Here is a 24,935-nt window from a genome sequence, read left to right as displayed (position 1 = left end):
GTCCTGCCAACTAACCTAATCACCATATTAACCTTAATACTTGTTCTTTGTTCTTCTCCTTTAGTGAACCATTAAAAGATGGGTGATACCATGCCCAACTCTTTCTGAGTCTAGCATGTTATTCTTTGCTCCAACTAAAGCAACCCTTAGGAAAAACTCTGAACATGAGCTTCCTATCCACAAGTGTGTGCTGCATCTGGAGCTCAGAAATTATACATCACAAGTAATGTATTTCCTTTGACTAATTTGCATTGGTTTTTTTTTGCAGCAATGACAATGAAATTAATTACTTATGATGAAGGATAGGTTCACTAATTTTGTGATATAACTGTAACTTCTAACAGGGGTATAGATACAAGGAATGGGAGGGGCAAAATGAAGGCATTTCCCCCTTCAAATGAGGATTTTCATCTCTGAATTGAAATTTTCATTCTGGCCCAAAATTTCTAGCTTTGCAATACAGTACATCTGCAGGGAGATGTTCCTGTAGCTTTTGTGGATAACCATAAACCCTATTGAAATGAATGACTTCTGGTTGAAACCATAGAATAGAATAGTGCTAGAGGACCTTCTGGAAGGAACCATGCAATAAAAATGCTAGAAGAACTTCTGGTGGAAACCATACAATGCAATAGTTCTGGAGGACCTCCTTATGGAAACCATACAAAGCAACAGTTATAGCCAACCTTCTACTGGAAGTCATGCAATAGAACAGTGCTAGATGACCATCTGGTGAAAACCATGCAATAAAAATGCTAGAGAAGCTTCTGATGGAAACCATACAATACAGGACTTCTAGAGGAACATCTGGTGGAAACCATACAATCCAACAGTTCTAGAGGAACTTCTGGTAGAAACCACACAATACAACAATTCTAGAGGACCTTCTGGTGGAAACCATGTAATACAACAATTCTAGAGGACCTTCTGGTGAAAACTATGCAATACAACAATTCCAGAGGACTTTCAGGTGGAAACCATACAATACAACACTTCTAGGAGAACTTCTGATGGAAACCATATTATACAATAGTTCTAGAGCAGTGGTTCTCAACCTGTGGGTCCCCAGGTGTTTTGGCCTACAACTCCCAGAAATCCCAGCCAATTTTACCAGTTGTTAGGATTTTTGGGAGTTGAAGGCCAAAATATCTGGGGACCCACAGGTTGAGAACCACTGTTCTAGAGGAACTTCTGGTGGAAACCATACAATACGACAGTTATAGTCAACCTTCTGGTGGAAACCATGCAATAAAACAGTCCGAGAGGACCTAGAAGATGATTAGTGATAACATTTATTTTGGATGCAACTTAAATTGAATGTATACACCATATTTTCCATTCCATTGGGAACCCTAATAGTTTCCCCATCAAGATCAATTCCATATTTTATTCCACCAGGTATTTATGTTAATATTACTTTCAGTTTTCCAACCACTAGCAATTTCACTGTGAGTAGTAGATAACAGGAGTGAAACATATATTTGTGTTTGAAATTAGCATTTTCTTGGGAGTGCATAAATACTAGCCAGTGTGGTGTAGTGATTTGAATATTGGTCTACAGCTAGAGAACATGGTTTAATTCCCCACTTGAAAACCTCTTAGGGTTACCATAAGTCGGAAATTCTTCAAGGTGCAACAATAACAGTGAAAACCAACATTTTGGGAGATAATTTTATGGTTTGACTTGTAATATTGGAGTTTTTTCTTAATACTTTAGACACAAAATTATAAACCAGTGGAGTGAATCGATATATCTCTCTCTGTATGTGTATGCCTTTCAACTTCCCCAGCACAAAAGTGAAGAGCCCTTCCATATGAAAGTAAGCTTAGCAAGAGTGAGATACCATTGATGAATCATTTTTAGAATATTTTCTTTAGTAAAAGCTGACCTAGATTTACAAAGAATAATAGAACAAATGCAGCATCTAGCATTTTAGTTTGGGATTCCAATTCCCAAATCCATTTTGAGAATTTCCAATCACCATATTTAAACAGGCCGGGCTTTGGCACAGCAGGCTAACTGCCGGCTGTAGTAAATCTTGCCAATAGAAAGGTTGGCAGTTCAAGCCAGGATCATAGTGAGCTCCTGGCCATCAGCTCAGCTTCTGCCCAATTAGCAGACTGGAAACAGCAATGTGAATAAATAAATAGGTACCGCTTTTTTTAAAAAAAGGGGAGGTAATTAAGGTGCCCATAAAGGACATACCAGCGATTTGATTGAGAGGCATGTATGGACAACAAAAAAGTTTCTCAGCATGAAAGATGGAGTGACAGGTCAGAGTTGAGCAGAAACTCCAGATGTCAGAGATGGAAAAAAAACTATACCTTTGTCTATGTATTGGGTTGCAGTGAGTTTTCCAGGCTGTATGACCATGTTACAGAAGCATTCTCTCCTGACATTTCACCCACATCTATGGCAGGCATCCTCAGAGGTTGTGAGGTGTGTTGGAAACTAGGCAAGTGTGGTTTATATATCTGTGGAATGTCCACGGTGGGGGGAAAACTCTTGTCTCCTTGAGGTATGTGTAAATGTTGCAATTGGCCTCCTTGATTAGTATTTAATGACCTATTTAATTTGAAACCAGTTAGATACAATCAAATCCAGTTTAGAGTGGCCTGAGGCAGTAGGATTTTTTAAAGCCCCAAAGCACATTCAACCAAGATAATTTAAAACCAATTAGAACAAGCTACAATAATGTTAATCATAACGCATGTGCAAATCGCATAACCTCTAACATCTCACAGATGAACGTTTGTATACATGTGGCCAAGCAACATTAGAATCATAGAATAGAATTATAGAGTTGAAAGAGACTTTGTGAGCCATCCAGTCCATCCCCCTGCCAAGAAGCAGGAAAATTGCATTTAAAGCACTCCTGACAGATGGCCATCCAGCCTCTGTTTCAAAGCCTCCAAAGAAGGAGCTTCCACCACACTCCCAGCCAGAGAGTTCCACTGCTGAACAGCTCTCACAGTGAGGAAGTTCTTCCTCATGTTCAGGTGGAATCTCCTTTCCTGATAAAAAGGGAAAATTGTTGGTTTTGAACTCTGATAGGACAGAAAACCAGTATGGTACAGTGGTCTGAGTGTTGGACAAGGACTCTTGGAAACCAGGATTCAAATCCCTGCTCAGCCATTGAAATGCATTCTGTAACTTTGGGCAAGAGACACTCCCTCAGCCTTTGATGAAGGAAACAACTAGGCCCATCTCAATAAATCTTGTTAAGAAAGTGCCGTGATAGGTTCATCTTGGAGTAGCTTGAAGGCACACAGCAAATTTAAACACTGTTCAATTGAAATCCAAATATTGACATCAGAGTCCACTACTTTCTAAGAAAGGCGCTACCATCAATTGTGAAATGCTCTCTCCCAGCCCAGACATTAACATTTGGTTTCCTAGGCAAATATTGGAAACTGTTTTCTCTAGAATGTGGGAAGCCTCCTATGAAGTAGAGCACTCCTTTCAATGCATCACCTATAATTACTCATTATCTTCTGACAACAGAACAGTTACTTTGGTAAGTGCAAAAGGAGGTCTTGTTTATATGCCTGCCTTTGTCCTTGGCATTTAAATAGTGCTTTTCAAATGACTCTTCCTGAAGCAGCATAGACAAATACATCTAAGACCCCTTAAAACCTGGATTTCAGAAACACAGCCCAGTGTTTCTATGTGTTCACAAGGGGGAAATGAATCAAGGAAGGGGCCAAACAACCCATAGAGTTGTTGTAGGTTTTTTTCAGGCTATATGGCCATGTTCTAGAGGCATTTTCTCCTGACATTTCGCCTGCATCCATGGCAAGCATCCTCAGAGGTAGTGAGGTCTGTTGGAACTAGGAAAGTGGGTTTATATATCTGTGGAATGACCAGGGTGGGACAAAGGACTCTTGTCTGTTGGAGCTAGGTGTGAATGTTTCCACTGACCACCTTGATTAGCATTTGATGGCCTGGCAGTGCCTGGGGCAATCTTTTCTTGAGAGGTGATTAGATGTCTCTGATTGTTTTCCCTCTGTTGTTTTGCTGTTGTAATTTTAGAGTTTTTTAATACTGGTAGCCAGATTTTGTTCATTTTCATGATTTCCTCCTTTCTGTTGAAATTGTCCACATGCTTGTGGATTTCAGTGGCTTCTCTGTGTAGTCTGACATGGTGGTTGTGAGAGTGGTCCTGGTTATTCCACAGATATATAAACCCACCTTCCAAGTTCCAACAGACTTCACTACCTCTGAGGATGCTTGCCATAGATACATGTGAAACGTCGGGAGAAAATGCCTCTAGAACATGGCCATATAGCTCGAAAAAAACCAGAAAAACCCAGTGATTCCGGCCATGAAAGCCTTCAACAACCCATAGCGTGTTGTTTCAGAGCTCCAAAAGCCCTGCTCTATGTACATAAGAAAGTCGTTGACACAAAGTCTCATTAGCCACATACCCTTTAACTGTCCCAATTTGGCAGGAACAGTCCAAATTAATCTCCTGTCATCCCACTTTTCTACCTGCTTTTAAAATGTAACAGTTTATTTTCTTGCCTCCAACTTTCTCCTTTTGCCCCTGCCTTACCTCAATTGCTGCAAACTGAGTTCAAAGGGCAGAGGTTGTCACTAGAGATTGAGAATAGAGGTGGTGTTGATGAAATCGTGCCCTTTCCAGTACACTCAATCAAAAACAGGTTACAGGGGTGTTTGGATCCAAGACCAAAATCTGTGGATGCTCAGTGTCCATTATGTACAATAGCGTAGTAAAATGACATCCCTTATCACATAATTTCTCAACCTGGGGGTTTGGGACCCCTGGGCAGGTTGCGAGGGGTTTTTAGAGGGGTTGCCAAAGACCATAAGAAAACATATATTTCTGATGTTCTTTGGAACCCCTTTGGCAGAGAAGGCTGAAGATCTCTCCGCATGTCCTTCTTTTCCTTTTTGGAAACAGATGGCGAATCCTCCCACCAAAAGCCCTCCTCTGCTGAAATTGGCTGGCCTCTGAGCCAAGGGGAGGGCTGTTCCTGAGACTCCAAGTGGGGAGGGGAGAGCAGGCATGCTTGGTGCATAGCAGTGTGGCACACATATACAGACAAGGCAGAGCGTGCAAGATGGGTGGGAGACTTATGCCAGTGAGTCCCTTCAAGGCATGGGGGTTCTGTGTGGGAAATTTGGCCCAATTCTATCATTGGTGGGGTTCAGAATTCTCTTTGATTATAGGTGAACTATAAATCCCAGCAACTACAACTCCAAATGTCAAATCTATTTTCCTCAAACTCCACCAGTGTTCGCATTTGGGCATATTAAGTATTCATGCCAAGTTTGGTCCAGATCCATCATTGTTTGAGTCCAAAGTGCTCTCTGGATGTAGGTGAACTACAACTCCCAAATTCAAGGTCAATGCCCACTAAACAATTCTAGTATTTTCTGTTGGTTGGGGGAGTTCTAGGAGCCAAGTTTGGTTCAATTTCATCATTGGTGGAGTTCATAATGCCCTTTGTTTGTAGGTTAGTTATAAATCCCAGCAACTACACAACCCAAATGACACAATCAACCCACCCACCCCAACCCCACCTGTATTCAAATGTGGGTGTATTGGGTATTTGTGCCAAATTTGATCCATTGAATGAAAATACATCCTGCATATCAGATATTTACCTTACAATTCATAACAGTAGCAAAATTACAGTTATGAAGTAGCAATGAAAATCATTTTATGGTTGGGGGTCACCAAAACATGAAGAACTGTATTAAGGAGATGCGAAATTAGCAAGGTCGAGAAACACTGCCTTATCAAGTGGTGGACAACTCAAGTGCTGGAAAAAGACTGATATCTGTGAAATGGCAGAAGGCTACAGCACAGTTTGCACACACATCAACATATTGCTTGGCGCACAGCAAAAACCAGTTTTACTCTTTTGGAACTTCTTTTCTGCAAATCTCTTCAAGCCTGTGATTAGTTGAGTCCATGGATGCAGAACCAATGGATAGAAAAGCCAACTGTACTGCAGGTCCTCCTAGCTTGAGTAGTCTCCTCATTGATAACCCCTGCATTCTTGATCACAGCACAATGTTGTTTGGCCACACATATCCTGCTACTCATCTGTGAAATGCTGGGATGCAAGTATGGCGAGGCAAGTAATTGCAGAGTTTCTCAGGCAGAAAAATATTTGAGGATGGCCATGCGCTCATTTGAGCATAACACTAGATCCTGACATAACCTCTGGGACTGTCATTCTGCTTGACATGTGCCTGGAAGGATGCAGGAGCCAAAGACAAATTTTCCTTCACTTCTGCAGTGTGTGCCTTTTTTAGCTACACCCACCAGCTGATCTGATATTTAAGGCAACCGGCAGCTCTGAACTGAATGGGACAGGGATGCAGCAGAGGAAGGGGGAGGCGCAAGGAAAAGGCTGGCTGGAGACTTCCAATTAGCTCTGGAAACACAAGCAAACCATTTCCAAAGCTTCAGTGCCCAACTGAGAGCATGCAAGCCGGAAAGCAAGATCAGGAATAAAAGGCCCATTTAACATTTTCACCGCTAATATTAACATGATGAAGGAGGATGTAAAAAGGCAGCTATTGTTTCTCCATGATAAATGGCATTTGTTACCATTATGCATTCCTAACTGCGATTTTGTTGGGGGAGCAAACAGCATAGAAGCAGAAAAAGTTCAGCAGGGAAGAAGAATAAGCAAAAAAGAGGAGAAAGAGAAGTTGGGGTCAAGAAAGGACATCCTGTGGGGAACAGCCAGGCATGTTCTCTCAGCCAAGGTTACATGAAAATGTAGTGTCATACTGGAGAAAAGACAACATTAATTGTAGAGTGTCTTCAAGTCATTTCTGACCTATAGTAACCTCAAGGTGAGCCTATCACAGGGTTTTCCTGGCCAGAATTATTCAGAAGAGGTTTGCCATTGCCTTCCTTTAAGACTGAGCGATTATGGCTTTATGTCTCAATCTAAGACTGAGTTTCTCAACCTGGGGGTTGAGATCCCTGGGTGGGGTTGCGAGGGGGTGTCAGAGAGGTCGCTAAAGATCATCAGAAAACAGTATTTTCTGTTCATTGGGGGTTCTGTATGGGAAGTTTTGCCCAATTCTATTGTTGGTGGGGTTCAGAATTCTCTTTGATTGTAGGTGAACTATAAATCCCAGCAACTACAATTCCCAAATATCCAGGTCTATTTTCCCCAAATTCCACCAGTGTTCACATTTGGCATATTGAGTATTTGTGCCAAGTTTGTTCCAGATCCATCACTGTTTGAGTCCACAATGCTCCCTGGATATATGTGAATTACAACCCCAAAACTCAAGGTCAATGCCCACCAAACCCTTCCAGTATTTTCTGTTGGTCATGGGAGTTCTGGGTGGCAAGTTTGGTTCAATTCCATCGATGGTGGAGTCCAGAATGCTCTTTGAGTGTAGGTGAACTATAAATCCCAGCAGCAACAACTCCCAAATGTCCAGGTCTATTTTCCCTAAACCCCACCACTGTTCACATTTGGGCATATTGAATATTTGGCCCAAGTTTGGTCCAGATCCCTCATTGTTTGAGTCCACAGTGTTCTCTGGATGTAGGTGAATTGCAACTTCAAAACTCAAGGTCAATGCCCACCAGTATTTTCTGTTGGTCATGGGAGTCCTGTGTGCCAAGTTTGGCCCAATTCTGTCATTGGTGGGGTTCAGAATGCTCTGTGATTGTAGGTGAACTATGAATCCCAGCAACTACAACTCCCAAATGACAAAATCAACCCCCCTCCCAACCTCACCAGTATTCAAATTTGGGCGTATTGGATATTTGTGCCAAATTTGGACCAGTGAATGGAAATACACCCTGCATATCAGATATTTACGTTATGTTTCATAACAGTAGCAAAATTTATGAAGTAGCAATGGAAATAATTTCATGGCTGGGGGTCACCACAACATGAGGAATTGTATTAAGGGGTCATGGCATTAGGAAGGTTGAGAAACACTGATCTAAGAGATAAAATTTGTTGTTGTTGGCTTGCCCAAGGTTACCCAGTAAGTTTCCCGGGCTAAGCAGGGAATCAAGCACACACAGAAACAAATATTCAGATTCTGTAAGCTATATTTCAGAGAGAGGAAAGAAAGGAAGAAAACCACATTTGAGGATTCCTTACCTAAGGAAGCCCTATGAAAAATGTATGGGGTTGTCATGAGTTGACAGGTGACTTGAAGGCATACACACAAGTACAAAGACCACTGCTTAAAAGAAGTGGGAGCCATGGCAGGATCACAGGGGAGAAATGCTCTCCATTACAGCTCCCTGGAGATGCATTTTTGTGCCTCTTCCAGTTTCAGCTGTTCCTTAGAAAACATGAAAAGAAATAACTGTTTTGTGCCTAAGTGGTGCTCTTTTACAGACTATTAATGTCCTAACAATATCAGCATTCCCATCCTTATTTTGTGTTTGCTTTTTATTGTTGTTGTTTTTCTGCAGCAGGCTGGTAAACTGGGAAGTGCCATCCCATTTCCAAAGAATAGCCCTCTGTCTCAATCTGTTTCGAAAGACTGCCGAAAAACTAGACAAGGCAAAACAAAAACATCACAGCCTGCAGAGAATTTTTTTAGAAGCAACCCAAAACTGGCATCAAGTGGCATGTGATAAAGCCGACTGATGTGCTGATTCAGTTTTGCCTTTGTGTTTTGATGTTGTCATGCGAGAGCGAGTCACACTGACAAACGCGGTGCGGCATTCCTGGCTCGCAGGGAGAAGACTAAGCAAGGAGGGCCTGTATTTTGGAAACTCTGGAGAAAGAAAGAGAGAAAAACAGCAAAATGGAACACAACTGCCAATCTGTGAGGAAAGAGGAGGCAGGCTGAGGAACGGGGAGGGAAAGAGAGCACATGATTTCTGTAACTGATGGTTTTAACCACAGTTCCTTGCTTCAGAAGGTCTTTGCCAGAGGGCATGGAAGGGAATATTCTCTTGGAAGCAATCAGAGTCAGCTCTATCATTAGGAGATGGTAGCTTAGCACCTCAGGATATTCAGAAAGGGCAGCAAATTGTCATGTTGCTGTTGCTGTTGCTGTTGGTGTTGTTGTTGAGGTTGATTTTTTTTCTTTTCAGAAACTAAATCAGGGATGTATCTATCGGATGGGCCAAAATTATGAGTTTGCTCCCAGATAAAAATACAAAAATCAACTAATTTCAGATGTGGGTCTGGAGAAAAGTTCTGCTGATATTGTGGACTGCTAAAAAGGCAAATGCAGGCAGTGCCCGAGTTGCAAATGCCCAGCTTACAAATGATTTATAGTTACAAACAGGGGTGAGATAACAGGAAGTGAGAGAAATCTAACCCTAGGAAGGGAAATTTGTTATAGTAAGTCGTAGCAGGATCAAGTGTGTGTTAAAGAAAAACCATATGATGTTAATTATTATGTACAGCTGGTAATGTAGGTCAGCCAGCATGTTTGGGCCACACCCGGTGAGGTATAACTGTATGGATTTTAGAATACAGTTTGGAGAAGCAATATGCTGTAATGCTGCTATGCTCTAACAGTGATGCTCTTTGCTATGGTGGAATAGCTATTTACTCAAGGTTTATGTTTTGCTCTCTCATTTGAATGAAGATGAAGAAGCCTTATTCTCTGTTACTTACAAGGACTATGTAAGTTTCTTGCACCTTTTGATTTTGTATGCAACACTGCAAGTTTATGCCTCTGCTGATAAGAGTAAAGTTTTTCTGTTCCTTTTTTCTCTTGTGTGTCTTTTGCATGGGATTTGGCTAAAACAAAATTCACTCCTGGAAGAGTTATCATGGGGAAAAGATGTCTCTACTGAAGCTTTACAACCAATCCTTGCCAAGCCAAGTTTTCCAAAATCCAATTACAGTGTTTCCCTGAAAATAAGACACTGTCTTGTATTTATTTTTCCTCAAGAAGACACACTATGGCTTATTTTAGAGAGATATCTTATTTGTATTAAGTATGGTAAAACAATCTGCATTTATGGGATGATCTCTCTGGGCTCAGGAGCAGAGTGCATGCTGCCCTATCGCCTTATTGCCTGGTGTTTGTGTGGGATGGGGGAGACCCATAGACTGTTGCTGGTCATTGCTGTGGAGCAGCAGCTTTACTGGTGTTTGTAGGGAGTGAGAGAGACCCACAGAGTCTTGCTGGTTGGTGCTGGGGGAGAGACACTCAAAATGCTGAGTAGACTGGCAGCCACAGCTCTACTTCTTCCCCTTGAGGACACACAATACCTAAAGCAGAGTGTCCTGGTCCTCACTTCACCAAGGAGACTTTCACTTTCTATGTCTCCTCTATGCCTCAGCTTGCAGCATGCATAGAACGACTGGGATGTGATGGAAGAGTCGACCTTGTACACTGCATAGCCATGCCTATCACTATGCCTTATTTTCGGAGTATGGCTTATATTGCACAAATGCTTAGAAATCCTGCTATGACTTATTTTATGGGTATGTCTTATTTTAGAGGAAACAGAGTATTACAGGGACAGAAAGTGAGATGAGATCTTTTCAACAGGGGCACAGACAGCAAAACAAATACCACAGGGCTGTTAACCCATCCCTATGCTACCCAAAGCTTATATACAGTAGAGTCCCACTTATCCAACACAAATGGGCTGGCAGAACATTGGATAACTGAAAATGTTGGATAATAATAAGGAGGGATTAAGGAAAACCCTATGAAATGTCAAATTATGTTATAATTTTACAAATTAATCACCAAAACATGTTTTACAACAAACTGAGAGAAAAGGCAGTTCAATTATGTAGTAATTACTGTATTTGGTAACATTATGTAGTAATTACTGTATTTATGAATTTAGCACCAAACGTTACAATGTATTGAAACAGCTGTGGATCCGGCAAGGAGGCAGACTGCAATGAATAATATAGAATGATGGATGGAGCGAAGGTTGGATAAGTGAGATTCTACTGCACACACACACACACACACACAAATGTACCGGTTCTGACTTACAAACAAATTCAAGTTAAAAATAAACCTACAAAACCTATCTTGTTCATAACTTGGGGACTGTCTGTAAATGAGTGCAAGAACAAATCCTGGAGGCCAACATGACTAACATGAGACTATCATAATTTGGCCATACCATGAGAAGACATAACTCATTAGAAAAGGCAATAATGCCTGTCACAGTGGAAGGCAATAGGAAAAGAGGAACACTGCATTCCAGATAGATAGACTAAATCAAGGAAGCCACAGTCCTCAGCCTGTAAGACCTAAGGACTGAGAAGTATAACATTTCAAAAATTCCTGTCAAAATATTTACAAAAAAAGGGGCCTTTTAAAAAAGGAACATTCAAAAGCAACTTAAACCAGTTGCCCATTAAACCAGCAAAATCATTTTCCTCCTATCCATTATGTTAATTTTTAAATATGGCTTTGTCTCAACCGTGTTCCTTCGAAACTCTGGGCTGTAATTCAGCCTTAAGGAAATTATAGTCCTGGGGATATCAAAGGCTGAATACATGTTAGTTTGTGTACTGGTCTAAAAGTGCAAAATTAGGTATGAATTCATTATCTTTTGAGATGAACAACTTTCCCAAAACATGGCTGATATTTGTGGCAGAATTTGTGGGCCACATTCTGCCCATCACTGTTTTAACATACCCCACACACAGCTGAAAACTGGGAAACATGTGACCAAGCAACATCAGAATGTGGTCACAATGACTAACTACCATGTATACCAGGCATGGGCAAACTTTGGCCCTTCAGGTGTTTTGGACTTCAACTCCCACAATTGCTAACAGCCTACCAACTTCTAGCAACCTGGAGGGCTGAAGTTTGTCCATATCTTGTATATACTAACGTATAAGTTGGCCTAATGTATAAATTGAGGGCAGATTGAGGCCAAAATTATGGATAAGGGTCATTCCATTGAGCCAACAACCAATGACCCCGTCCTATCTATGGATTGAACTTCTCATTATGTTCAGTTGTGTGCCAGGTAGAGGGAGGTGGGGGGTGGTAACGTTTAAAAGTTAATTGGGGTTAATGTAGTTCTCATGGGCAAGTCAGGATTCTCCAGGTATGGTTGCAGCTGGCACACAAGCTTTAACTGTGTGAAGGCCTTCTGGGCCACCACTGGCACCTGAGCATCAAGGGCCAGCAGTGAATCCAGGTGGACCCCCAGACTGCAGGCCTGTGTCCTCAGAGGGAGTATATCCCCATCGAGCACAGGTTGCCACCCTATACCCTGATCAGCCTTGCGACTGACCCAGTGGACTTAAGTCTTGTCTGGATTAAGCTTCAACTTGTTAGTCCTCATCCAGTCCATCACAGCAACCAGGCACTCGTCCATGATCTCGTGGGGCTTCCTTGGAATTTGGTGGAAAGGAGTAATAGAGTTGAGTGCCATCTGCATACAGATGGCACCGAACTCCAAAACTCTAGATGACCTCACCCAGCAGTTTCATGTAGATGTTAAAAAGCATTAGGGATAGAATGGAACCTTGTGGGCCACCACAGGTCAATGGCCATGGGTTCGAGCTGGTGTCCCCCAGCTTCACCAGCTGGGTGCGATCCTCCATGAAGAAGCAGATTATTATTATTATTATTATTATTATTATTATTATTAAACTTTATTTGTACCCCACTAGCATCTCCCGAAGGACTCGATGTGGCTTACAAAGGCCAAGGCCTCAACACAACAACAGACAATAACAATACAATACAAAGCAAATTAAAAACATAAGCAATAACAAAACATTACACTATTATGCAATAAAACCAGGGCGGGGCCAATGATGGGTACAGGTTAAAAGTGCTGGGTGTGAGAGGTGGTATGTTGGAATTATGGGCAAGTGCAATGTGCAGAGAGTCTTAACTCTAATAAAGTGCTTCTGGGACATAGTGCTGGGGGTTATCCTATTCTGGAAAGGCACATCGGAATAGCCAGGTCTTCAAGTTTTTCCTAAAGACTGCCAACGTGAGTGCTAGTCTAATGTCTTTGGGGAGGGTATTCCAAAGTCGGGGGGCAACCACAGAGAAGGCCCTGTCCTTCAAAGCAATGCCCCCAATTCAATGCCCCCACTTCAAAGCAATGCCCCCAATACCCATTCCAGAAAGCTGCCCCAGAAGGATACCATGGTCAATGATATTGAAAGCCACTGAGATATCAAAGAGAATCAACAAGGACACCCCATCCCTGTCCAGCTCTCTATGGGGGTCATCCACCAAGGCGATCAAAGCGATCTCTGTACCGTAACCAGGCCTAAAACCAGACTGCGATGGATCAAGATAATCGGGCTCATCCAAGAATCCCTGGAGCTGAGAAGCCACCACTTGCTCCAGAACATCTGTTTCTCAATTTTTTTTTATGAAATTGCCCCTGGAATCTCCTATCTGAGTCCTGTTTTGTCTTTTGGATGGGACAGAGGCACCTTATAGCTTAGAAAAGTTCTTTTTGTAGACTTCAATTACCAGAATAACCCCCAATTGGCATGGCAACTTCTCTTGCAGACAGAAGGACTTTGGGATGTTCTAGTTAAAAAAAAAAGGAACACAGCCAAGCTTTGAAATTACATCTTTATATAAATATTAGCACCAAGGTTTAGTAGCAACTATCAGTTGTAACCATATTAGCACAGGGAATTAGTTAATGAATATTTTAATTAACATTCTCCCTAGCCTCTGTTGCTCATTCTTTTTAATTAATAGAAAAAGGGAAGGAGGGAGGGAAGGAAGGAGAAAGAGATGCGAGTAATGGTTTTTCTCCAACTGTTCAAAATGAGAAATTCTAGAAGATTGTAATAATTGGCAGGCAGTTCAGCAGCTGATACATGAGGATTCTGCAGGGAGAAGAACACACTGAGACAGCTCATCCTGCCATATTGCAAATATTTCAATATTTTCAGTCTCATTTATGTCCCATCTGTATCCAGGAAAATCTCCAAAATACACATACCAAGAAATGGATCACCAGTTAATGGCCTTGTTTGCTTTGCTTTGCTTGGCTACCAAAGGCAGACGTTTGGGGACCTTAGCAGGAGGCACTCATGTCTTGGACACCAGATGCATTGGTTTAGTTCTGATATCCTTCCAAAGCAAGGCCAAGAGAGCTGAAGTTATGCCTTCCAGCAAACTGAAGCTTAGTCCAGACAAGACAGAGCTACTGTTGGCGGGCAGCTCCTCTAACCAGAATTAGTCGGATTAATCCTATTGCTGGAGAGGAAATATTCCCCCTAAATTGATGGGTCAGGGCCATTTATGTTGCGTAGCAAGCAGATCTTAGCCATGTCTCATGTACAAGACTCACACACAAGAGTAGAAATGAACAGAAAAAAAATCTTTACTTTTAATAGCAGAGATGAAATACAAACTTGCAATGTTGCATACAAAAAACAAACAGTGCAAGAAACCTACATAGTCTTTATAAGTAACACAAAATAAGGCATCTTCATCTTAAGTCAAATGAGAAAGCACAACATAAACCTTGAGCAAACAACTATTCCACCATAGTCTCCTTTAGAGCAGCATAATGGCTTCTCTCCAACCTGCTCCTCAGAGCAGAGCCTTTGAGCATAGATCTCCTTAGAGAAAAAGCTCTCCAGAACTGTATTCTAAAAACCCATACAGTTAACCCTATCTGGTGTGGTCCAAGATTGCTGGTTGACCTACATTACCAGCTGCACATAATAATTATCATCATAAGGTTTTTCTTCAACACACACACACACACACACACACACACGATCCTGTTACAACTTACTGTTAACAATTTATGCTTCTGCAAAGTGAGAAGCTGGGTAAGCTTGGGTAAAGCTAGCCAATCTCAACTCATGAAATGGTGAAAGAGCTATAGAAACCTAGAAGTGTCTTAGGCCTCATCCATAGTGTCCTATAATGCAGTTTGAAACTGCAATATATGATCAGTATTGACTCATACAATGCAGATATGAGTCAATGTCTACTGGAAGCTAACCACCCAATTGCCCAGGAGGTCCTTGAGATTCTGAGAGAGAATGTTTTAAGTAAATTCATGTGTGCTGTCACGAGCTGGGCCTATAGCAGTTAGCTTTTGAACAGGACATGCTCTTTATGCCCAGTGGGAAGCCGGGGTGCCTCGAGGGAGAGGCCCTAAGGATTTTCTTATACAGAGTCTTTAGAAGCTTGAAAGGTTTAACAAAGTTCTTTATTATTGCTTAAGTTTTCAACAAACAATCAAATACTTCTTAGATCTTCAACAAATTAAACAAATGCTTCAAGACTTTGAATCAACTGGTGGCTTTCTTAATCTTGTCCACAAGGGACAGGCAACTGGCTTCGTGAACTGTTTCTTTTCTTTAAGAGGAAAACCCTTTTTAACCCCTCCTTGGGCAATCTACTTTCTAAACTTTGCTGGTGTGGGCTTTACTCCCAGCTCCAAACTGCTTCTTGGGACCCAAGTAGACCTACCAGTCAAGGCTTTGTAGATTCTCCAGCTGGAGTCCTTTGGAACTGTTTTCCCCTGGAATTTCCCCCGGATGCTGTGAGAAATGAAGCTTCTCTACAGGTGGAGCTAACCCACATCCTGTAGCTAAGCTTTCCAATGCAAGACTGACCTAAAATGGCTCCCTCTCCTCCCAGAGCCCTGGGGAAAGGGGCAAAACCAAAACTTAACAATGATTGATGGGTCATTGGCCCTATAATTGCAAACCAAGGAAAGCCACCTTATTGCAAAATGCATGGAACTTGGAATACATGCAAACACTCAAAGAAAGAAAAGGAAGTTGGAGCTCCTGGTACAGCCGTGCCAGCACATCATGAATACTTGAATCTCTAAAACCAATCACTCTGAGAAGTGTGGCTAAATTGTGACTTCTAGGTAGAATAAATGAAAGATAGATGAACCCTGAACAGTCAAAAATTACAATTACAGTCCAAACTACAAACCTCATCACCCCTAGGAGGTACTGGTAAGGATAAAAGGGGTCATAGTCTGACACATTTTAACTGAGGCTAAAGATGCTCCTTCCTTCTCTGACTGCTTAGTATGGACATCACTTTGCAACACATTGTTCTTTGGACTGTCCCAAGCAACCAGAATTAAACCTTGTGGTCTTGACAGTAAAGTTAGGAATTGCTGACCTTACATTTCTTTGCCAGCTGTCTCACAATGCCTTGACCTCAAAATCTTAACTTTGTATTTGAATGTAGCAGGGTTGCAATGTCATCCTTAGGGGCTCTCCTCCTCCTTTTTATCTCCCCCTTTTGTTTGCTCACAAAGTGTTGTGGGGATCAGCTCAGGATGTCTATGTCAAACCGGCTGCAGCTTTAGTGATTTTGTAAAGTACACAACAGACTTCAGAACAGCACTTGGGCACCTGCCATTCACAGCGTGAACAAACAATAAGAATGTGCACCCCGCTGTGGGCCACTCTGCAAGACTGAAAGGGGAAGGAGGGTGGGATTGAATGTACTCTCTAAGCTACCATCACTGCCTCCCTCCTCCACACCCACAGCATTCCCAAAAGTGGTTGGCATGAACTGTATTCTGAAAAAGCATGATGGCAATTTTCAAAAATTAAATTAACCCTATGGACTGTTTTTACGGGGTGGGGGGTGTGGGGATAAATCTAGGTGAGCAATTGTTTCCATATTGAGCCAAACCAATGACTCCTTCCTATCCATGTATTGAACTCCTCGTTATGTTCAACTGTATGCCAGGAAATGTTTAAAAGTTAATTGGGGTTAATGCAGTTCTCTACGTAAGGAGAGTTCAAAGATGAGTGACCACTCCCAAAAAGTCCCTGACCCTTAGCACATGTCAATCTGATCATAGAATCATAGAATGCTTGAGTTGGAAGACACTCTGAGGGCCATTCAGTCAAACCCCATTCTGCCAAGAAGCAGGAAAATCACATTCAAAGCACCCCCTACAGATGGCTATCCAACCTCAGTTTAAAAGCCTCCAGAGAAGAAGCCTCCATCACACTCTGGGGCAGAGAGTTCCACTACTGAACAGCTCTCCTTACAGTCAGGAAGTTCTTCCTCATGCTCAGGTGGAATCTCATTCCTGTAGTTTGAAGCCATTGTTCGGCGTCCTAGTTCCAGGGCAGCAGAAAAAAAGCTTGCTCCTTCCTCCCTGATAGTTTTCAACAACACACAAGAGACTCCTCAGAAAGCACATTTGCTAGCGGACATAAAAAAATAATGGTCTCATTGCTTTCTTACCGATTCCATAGTGAATCCCTTGAGGAAAAGCTGGAGAGCCTGGAAGCTGAAGATCTCATGTCTCACTCGTCACAAGAAAGGTACCTATAGAAACGAGCCAAAAAAAAAAAGTTTGACAAAGTCAACTCAATTTTGTGCTGCATCAGTCCTTCAGGATGTCCAGATCAAGGTTAGTTCCAGTTAATCCTCTGCTGTCATAGTTTCTCAGTAGCTCTTAAAATGTCCCAGTTTCTCTCCCCTCCTTCTACTTTTTTTCTTTGAAAATTCCTGCTGGGTCATGTAACCCATCGTAGGCTTAGAAAAGCCATCCTTTCCCAATCTGAATTACTATAGAGATGGAAATCAAAATGTTGTGGGACTGCATCGCCCTGTTTTCCTCACCATGGCCAGGGCTTCTGAGAATTTCCGTCCAACAACCAGACAACTCCTACTCCTGCTTTATCGAAGGAACTAACCAACGTCTGCTGCACAAAGTTCCTTTGAGGAAAGGCAAGGAAGAATGTGACAATTAAAGATGTGCAGCTGCTATAATGGGTTCTCTCAAACGGGGGTGTTAAGAAGCTCACTTTTGATGCACTCCTTCGGATATGGGTGGAATATTTCCAACGCTAAAAGCATTAGTCAGTTAAACGGTGCCGTTAATCTATTCAACACAGATTAAAATGTGGATTTTGAAATCCAGTTTTAATAAAATCCCCAGTGAAAGTGTGCTGACGGTGTTGCTATTATTATCGGTAGTCCATTTACATCCTTTCATGTAGGCAACAAATCGCAGGTGCTCCTTGTAGCAGGAGAAAGCTATCATTTCCATCAGCCAGCCCCAAGATCTTCCCTGCGTCACTGTGTTCTTCTATTTATTTTAATTGGATGAGTAAGCAATTAAGTGGCTGCGTGGCAAGGCATTTTGGGCAGCTCAAAGCTTTTAATTGGCTTGCAACTTTATTCTTGAAAAAGCGGATTAAGCAATGGGTTTTGCAATCAAAAATTCAGAGGTTGGTAGACACTAGATGAAGTTTGCCCAAAGCATAGACTGTATAATGCAATACATGTAATGTGTTGTTGGAGGCTTTCATGGCCGGAATCACTGAGTTGCTGTGAGTTTTCCGGGCTGTATGGCCATGTTCCAGAAGCATTCTCTCCTGATGTTGCACCCACATCTATGGCAGGCATCCTCAGAGGTAGGCTGTTAAGAATTGTGGGAGTTGAAGTCCAAAACACCTGAAGGGCCAAATTGGCCCATGCCTGGGTTAGAGCAAAGAAAGTAAAAGCTGACAGCTCCAAATATAAAGAGGAAAATATGCCAAAGATGTTGAACGGAAAAGCATCTACTTCCCTCCCACTCTTTCTCTCTCTCACTATATTATAAAATGGCCCTGAATTTTGAACTCATTTTCAAAGATATTCTAATGTTCCAACTCTTAAAAGGCAAAACACATTGTCTTTCTCCCCCCACTTGCTCTCTCTTTTCTGACAGTCAGACAGAATACAAAAAGCAAAACAAAAACAAATAAACAAAAGGCTGAGCCTGTTATCTCTAGAACGATATGCAAAGTGAAAATATCCTTGGAAGAAAGGACTCCGTTTAAGATGCATTGAGGCATTATTGTGCAAAAAGAAAAGGAAAGGGAAAAAAGGAGGCCATTCTTCCATACTAAATATTATCTTCATTCAGGGATGCACAACCCATGGCCTGTAAACTTCAAGCACGTAAACCCCTTGCTTCCTTTCCCACTTTGTGTTGCTCTATTTCTTGATAGCCAGGATTGTTTCAGATTCCCAGGTCAAGAGTTTCCAATTTCCTAAGATTTCAGACTCAAAATGTGAGACAAAGAAGTGGCAATGTTTGTGATTCCATAGGTGTGGATACTTAAAAAGGACCCAAACTGCTTCTCATTTCCTTCAACTGTCCTGATTGGACAGAGATAGTCCATATTAATCCTCTGTTGTCTCACATTTTCAGCCACTTCTAAAAAGTCCCAGTTTCATTCTCCTTCTCACACTGTCCCCCTGGTTCTTCGCTTTCTTTGGTTGCTGCAAACTGAGCTTGAAGTACAAAATAGTTTGCACTCCAGTAACTCCGAAGGGAAGAGGAGAAAAGGGAGCAGAATCTTGTCCTAGAACAGTGGTTCCCAACTTTTTCTTTTGACCAGGGACCACTTGAGCAGGAACCACTTTGAGCAGGGACCACTCTCCAACATTAGTACCAAAAGGGTTATGTGGTGAAGTGTGAATTTTAATCTACTGTTATGTATAATAATAGATAGATGCTTAAAAGGGTAAGTATATAGAATAGCATAACTGGGGGAATGGTAGCCAGCTTAGCTCACTTTGAGCTGGGTTGCCATGGAAAAAGGGGCGGAGCCAACTGCCAGGGCAGCCATTTTAAAACTGTTAGTGTGTAGTCAGCGAACTACAGGGGAGGCTGGTTCTGTTGTTTGTTGAGAACCAGTAAGGTAGTCTGTAGTCTAAGAACTACAGGAGAAGGCTGATTCTACTGTGTTGAGAATCAGGAAAGTTTTGGCTTTTAGCCTGTGTAGTTTAGATAGGTTGAGTTGACTTATTTAGATTAGTGGTCAGTATAGGAGCAAAAGGAGGAGAGAGCCCTAATAAGAATCTTTACTGTAACAGAAATAATATAAGGAAAGAATAAGCTTGTACCTGAAGCAATCTGTTAAAGAAAGAAACATATTTTGAAGGAAAACAAGTTTAAAACCTGTTTAATGAAAGGAACAGTCCTCTTAAGAGCTGTTTTAGGAAATGTTATAAATGTAACCTCTGAAGAAATGTGCCTCTAAGAGTTAAGAAACATTGAATCCATCAAGCTTCTTCTATACTTCAATAAACTTGTTACAGTATCTTCTAAAGCCAAGTCTCTGTTACAAGTACTTTCAAGTTAAGCCACGCTACACATTGAAGAAAGCACAAATCAACATTACAAGCTATTAGTTGTGTTATCAATTTAATAAGTCCTTACAAAGTGGTGGCTCCTTTACAAACTTTTACAAATTGGTGGCATCGTTACAAATGGGTGGCCTCTTTGCAATTTACAAATCAGTTTTTGGTCAACTCTAGAAATGGGTTTGCTTATACCAGGGCTGGTCTATGCCCTGGTATAAGTTTGTCCATCAATCCAACCAACATTCTCTCTATTCCATAAGCAGTTCTGAAACCAACATTTATTTATTTATTTATTTATTTATTTATTTTGTATACTTCTACCCCGCCCTTCTCAACCCCCGAGGGGGGACTCAGGGCGGCTTACAAAAAGGCACATCTTGGTGCCTGCACAAATACAATAACATATAAAACCAGCAATTAAATGGTGAACAATTAAAAACAATTAAAACAACAATATATCACACAGTCAATAGCCAATCTCAGACACAGCGTTCGCCACTCAGAGTTCATATTTCGTTCCACCTTGTCCAGTTCCTATCCATCGTCACAGTCCCTTATTCATCTGCCAGATTGCCCAAACGCCTGGTCCCACATCCATGTTTTTAATTTCTTTCTGAAGGAAAGGAGGGATGTTGCTAATCTGATCTCCCCGGGGAGTGAATTCCATAGGTGAGGGGCCACCACTGAGAAGGCCCTGCTCCTCGTCCCCGCCAATCTCACTTGTGACAGAGGCGGGGTCGAGAGCAGGGCCTCCCCAGAGGATCTCAGACTCCGAGATGGGACGTAAAGGGAGATGGGTTCGGACAGATCAAACATGGATCAAAACAGCCAGTTTCATCCAGGAATCTTGGAACATTCTGTTATCTTGCTCATTTTCATGTATTTTGTATAGTTTCAACAACAGAAAATGGGGAGAATTGTTAGGCTTTGGGCAAGCATGGGCAAACTTTGGCCCTCCAGGTGTTTTGGACTTCAACTCCCACAATTCCTAACAACCTACCTGTCAGGTATTGTGGGAGTTGAAGTCCAAAACACCTGGAGGGCCGAAGTTTGCCCATGCCTGGCTTTGGGGAACTGGTGCTGGACAGAAAAATGGGATCAGTGGGTCCCTTGTGGCCAAGATTCTGGACTTTCCCAACCTCTGACATAACTGGATATTCACTTCTGCCCATTGAAAATAGAAGGTCTGTTTGGGTCATATGTCATCTTTAACTGAGCAGCCAGGTTCCCTAGCATGGTTGAATGGGATCCAGTTTAAAACAAAAATGGGGAGGGTGGGGGAGGTAGCTAACACTGTTACTTCAGTAGCTGTCTGCAGCTCTTGCAGAAAACCAACTCCCTTTCAATCCCTAAACAATGGTCTGAATCACTGAGTTTTGACCTTGATACATAATGCAGGCAGAGAATAATTATAGCCCTGCTCTCTATGTAAGCAAACAATGTTTTTGTATGTAAAGTCTGAGAGTGTCTGGTTCATGCACTGTATTTTTTAACAAATGTCTGCGGGGAAAGAGCATCACTTTATGCTGTCGTGATCTTAGCAAATAAGAATGGGAGGATGTCAGTAATGATGCAGAAAGGGAAGAATTCTAGTACCGTCATCTTGAAGCACAAGTCATGTCAAAGTGAAATATCGCCCCCCCCCCCGACTTTTTTTAAACCCAAGGTCACACCTCTGAAATTTCTAGGTTTTTCAGCATGATTCTATGGTCAATATCCAAGCTGAACACACACATTGGGGTGCTCTCTCTAAAGCAGGCACGGGCAACCTTTGTCTCTCCAGATGGTTTGGACTTCAACTCCCACAATTCCTATTAGCTGTTAGGAATTGTGGGAGTTGAAGTCCAAAACACCTGGAGGGACAAAGGTTGCCCGTGCCTACTCTAGATAAAGTTGACTATAGAGTCACACTAGAGAACTTAAGAGATTCCTAGAAACAACATATTTAATCTGATCCATGAATAATCAAATTCACAAAAGTCCAAACCATAAATGTGGAATGACGTCTGTACAGCAGGCCTTCGATATCCACTAGGGTTTGGTTCTAGGTTCTAGGACCCTCAGATCCATAGATGCTTAAGTCCCATTATATACAATAATAGGAGCGCCCGGTGGCGCAATGGGTGAAACTCTTGTTGTGGTTGTTGTTCATTAGTTCAGTTGTTTCCGACTCTTCGTGACCTCATGGACCAGCCCATGCCAGAGCTCCCTGTCAGCCGTCACCATCCCCAGCTCCTTCAAGATACTTCCAGTCACTTCATAGAATCATAGACTCAAAGAGTTGGAAGAGACCTCCTGGGCCATCTAGTCCAACCCCATTCTGCCAAGAAGCAGGAATGTTGCATTCAAATCACCCCTGACAGATCAGGAGCCCATCCATCTATCTTGCCCTTGGTCAGCCCCTCTTCCTTTTTCCTTCCATTTTCCCCAGCATAATTGTCTTCTCTAAGCTTTCCTTTCTTCTCATGATGTGGCCAGAGTACTTCATCTTGGCCTCTACTATCCTTCCCTCCAATGAGCAGTCTAACGAGAGTTAAACCCTTAGAATCATAGAATCATTGAGTTGGAAGAGACCTCGTGGGCCATCCAGTCCAATCCCCTGTCAAGAAGCAGGAAAATTGCATTCAAAGCACCTCTGACAGATGGCCATCCAGCCTCTGTTTAAAGCCGAATCTCCTTTCCTGTAGTTTGAAGCCATTGTTCCATGCCCAAGTCAACAGGGCAGCAGAAAACAAGCCTGCTCCCTCCTCCCTATGACTTCCCCTCACATATTTATACATGGCCTTCATTATGTCTCCTCTCAGCCTTCTCTTCTGCAGGCCAAACATGCCCAGCTCTTTAAGCCACTCCTCTTAGGGCTTGTTCTCTAGACCCTTGATCATTTTAGTTGCCCTCCTCTAGACATAATTCAGCTTAGAGTCAATATCTCCCTTCAATTGCACTGCCCAGAATTGCTGACCGTCAGATTTGTATCCAGGGAGCTCCCTCTGTAAGCTCCAGCTCCCCAAGCAAAGACATGAGTGAAGCCTCTCACAAAGATGGTAAAACATCAAACATCTGAGTATCCCCTGGGCAATTCTCTCCCACCAGAAGCGTCTTGCAGTTTCTCAAGTCACTCCTGATACCAAAAAAACCTATATACAATGTATAGTAAATCATTTTTTTTTAAAAAAAATAATCAACTCATGGTTGGTTGGATTTGTAGATGCAGAATCTATGGATATACAGTGCCAACAATATTACCAATTAGGGTGACTTCAATGTCTGTTGGCAGTGAATCAACTTTAGTGTAAATTCTGAATTTTAAAGATGTTATCCAACATGCTGTACTAGCCACCAAAAATATCCAGCTCCTACAGTGGCACTCTAAAATTCAGATGAAAACCTACAGTAGATTCATCACCTCCTTGATCTTGGAACCAGCAATCACTAGTAATAATGGGTTGTTGCAAGCATTTTGGGTGGTATGGCCATGTTCCAGAAGTATTCTCTCTTGACGTTTGCAGGTGAAATGTCAGGAGAGAGTGCTTCTGGAATATGGCCATACAGCTCGGAAAAACTTACAACAACGCAGTGATTCAGGCCATGAAAGCCTTCAACAATACTAGTAATAATGTAGTTCCCTTGAGAAGGTAAAGAGGGATACCTGCTCCGTGGTAAAACAAATACTTTGTATAGAGAAGACCATAAGTTTAATTCTTGGTATCTTAATGTAAAAGGGCCATCTTCAAGGCAAACAATCTTTATATCATTTCAGGTAACATTTCATCAAGAAATGCTGGATCAGACCAGGTCTCATTTGGCCAGGATCCTGCTTCCTGCCTTGCTTCTGCATTGGCTTCAAGGAAGCCCAGAAACAGCAACAGCTGGGCAACCACTAACAAAGCCATTATTTGTCCTGCTAGCAAAAATATATTTTTGAGGGAATATTCTGTGTAATCTCTTGTGCATTCCAGCCTTTAAAATATAAAGAATTTGGGAAGGTGACCAGGGCTGCTGAGAGCTGGCTCCAGGCCCAGGACAAGATGCACAAACAAGGCATCCTTTCTAAATTTAGTAGCAGACATTTAACCGCTTACTTGTTTGTTGTGATACTAAAACATATTTTGTAACATGTTGTTTGTTTAAGTAAACTAAGTAATTTGGGTAACTAAACTAAGTGAAGGGAGCCAGCATGGTGTAGTGGTTTGAGCATTGGACCAGACCTGGGTTCAATTCCCCACTTGGCCATGGAAACCCACTGGATGACTTTGGGTGGACCACACACTCTCGACCTCACCTTAGGGTCACCATAAGTTGGAAATGACTTGAAGGCAAATTGTGCAGTCGCGCGTTGGGCCTGTGGGGATGTCTGTCAACAGGACGTGCTATCTGAATGCCCAACGGGACGCTGGGGTGCCTCGGCTGAGAGGTCCTATAGATTTCCCTATACAAAGTTCTGCTGAGGCTTGAGATAAGTCCAACAAAGTTCTTTATTAAGGATAAAATCTTCAAAACACGGAATAAACACTCTATAACTTTGGAAAATTGGTAACTTCTTCAATCTGCCGATGAGGGACAGGCAACTGCTTAATAAACTGTTCCTTTCTTCTTTAAGGGAAATCCTTTGACCCCTCCCTGGGCAATCTCTTTACTTTGTTGGCGTGGGCCCTACTCCCGGTTCCAATCTGCGTTATGGGTGACCCGAGTAGACCTTACCAGGCAAAGTCCAAGCTGAAAGAAGTCTTTTACTTTCCAGCAAACCTGGCTGTATTCCCCCTTTTCCAGCGAAGGCTAGCTGTACCTCTATTTCCCCAGCGAAGTTTGCTGTGAGAAATGAAGCCTTTTACAGGTGGGAGAGAGAAAAGCTCACAACGTCCTGTCTGTAAGGCTTCACTGTAAAGACTGA

General features: G+C 42.2%; 1 protein-coding gene across 2 annotated transcripts in view; it reads right to left on the bottom strand.

Moving 5' to 3' along the window:
- ASAP1 (ArfGAP with SH3 domain, ankyrin repeat and PH domain 1) overlaps window positions 1–24,935 on the bottom strand; it is a 178,994-nt gene that overhangs the window by 138,703 nt on the left and 15,356 nt on the right. For both annotated transcript variants that reach the window (XM_060775871.2, XM_060775877.2), the window contains exon 2: window positions 17,150–17,233. In XM_060775871.2, coding sequence (XP_060631854.2) covers window positions 17,150–17,208 — 59 coding nt within the window. In that variant the 5' untranslated portion in view covers window positions 17,209–17,233. The remainder of the gene's footprint in view (window positions 1–17,149; window positions 17,234–24,935) is intronic.

Source organism: Anolis sagrei, chromosome 4, assembly GCF_037176765.1.
Source record: "Anolis sagrei isolate rAnoSag1 chromosome 4, rAnoSag1.mat, whole genome shotgun sequence".
NCBI lineage: Eukaryota > Metazoa > Chordata > Lepidosauria > Squamata > Dactyloidae > Anolis > Anolis sagrei.
This window is presented reverse-complemented; position numbering and strand designations above follow the sequence as displayed.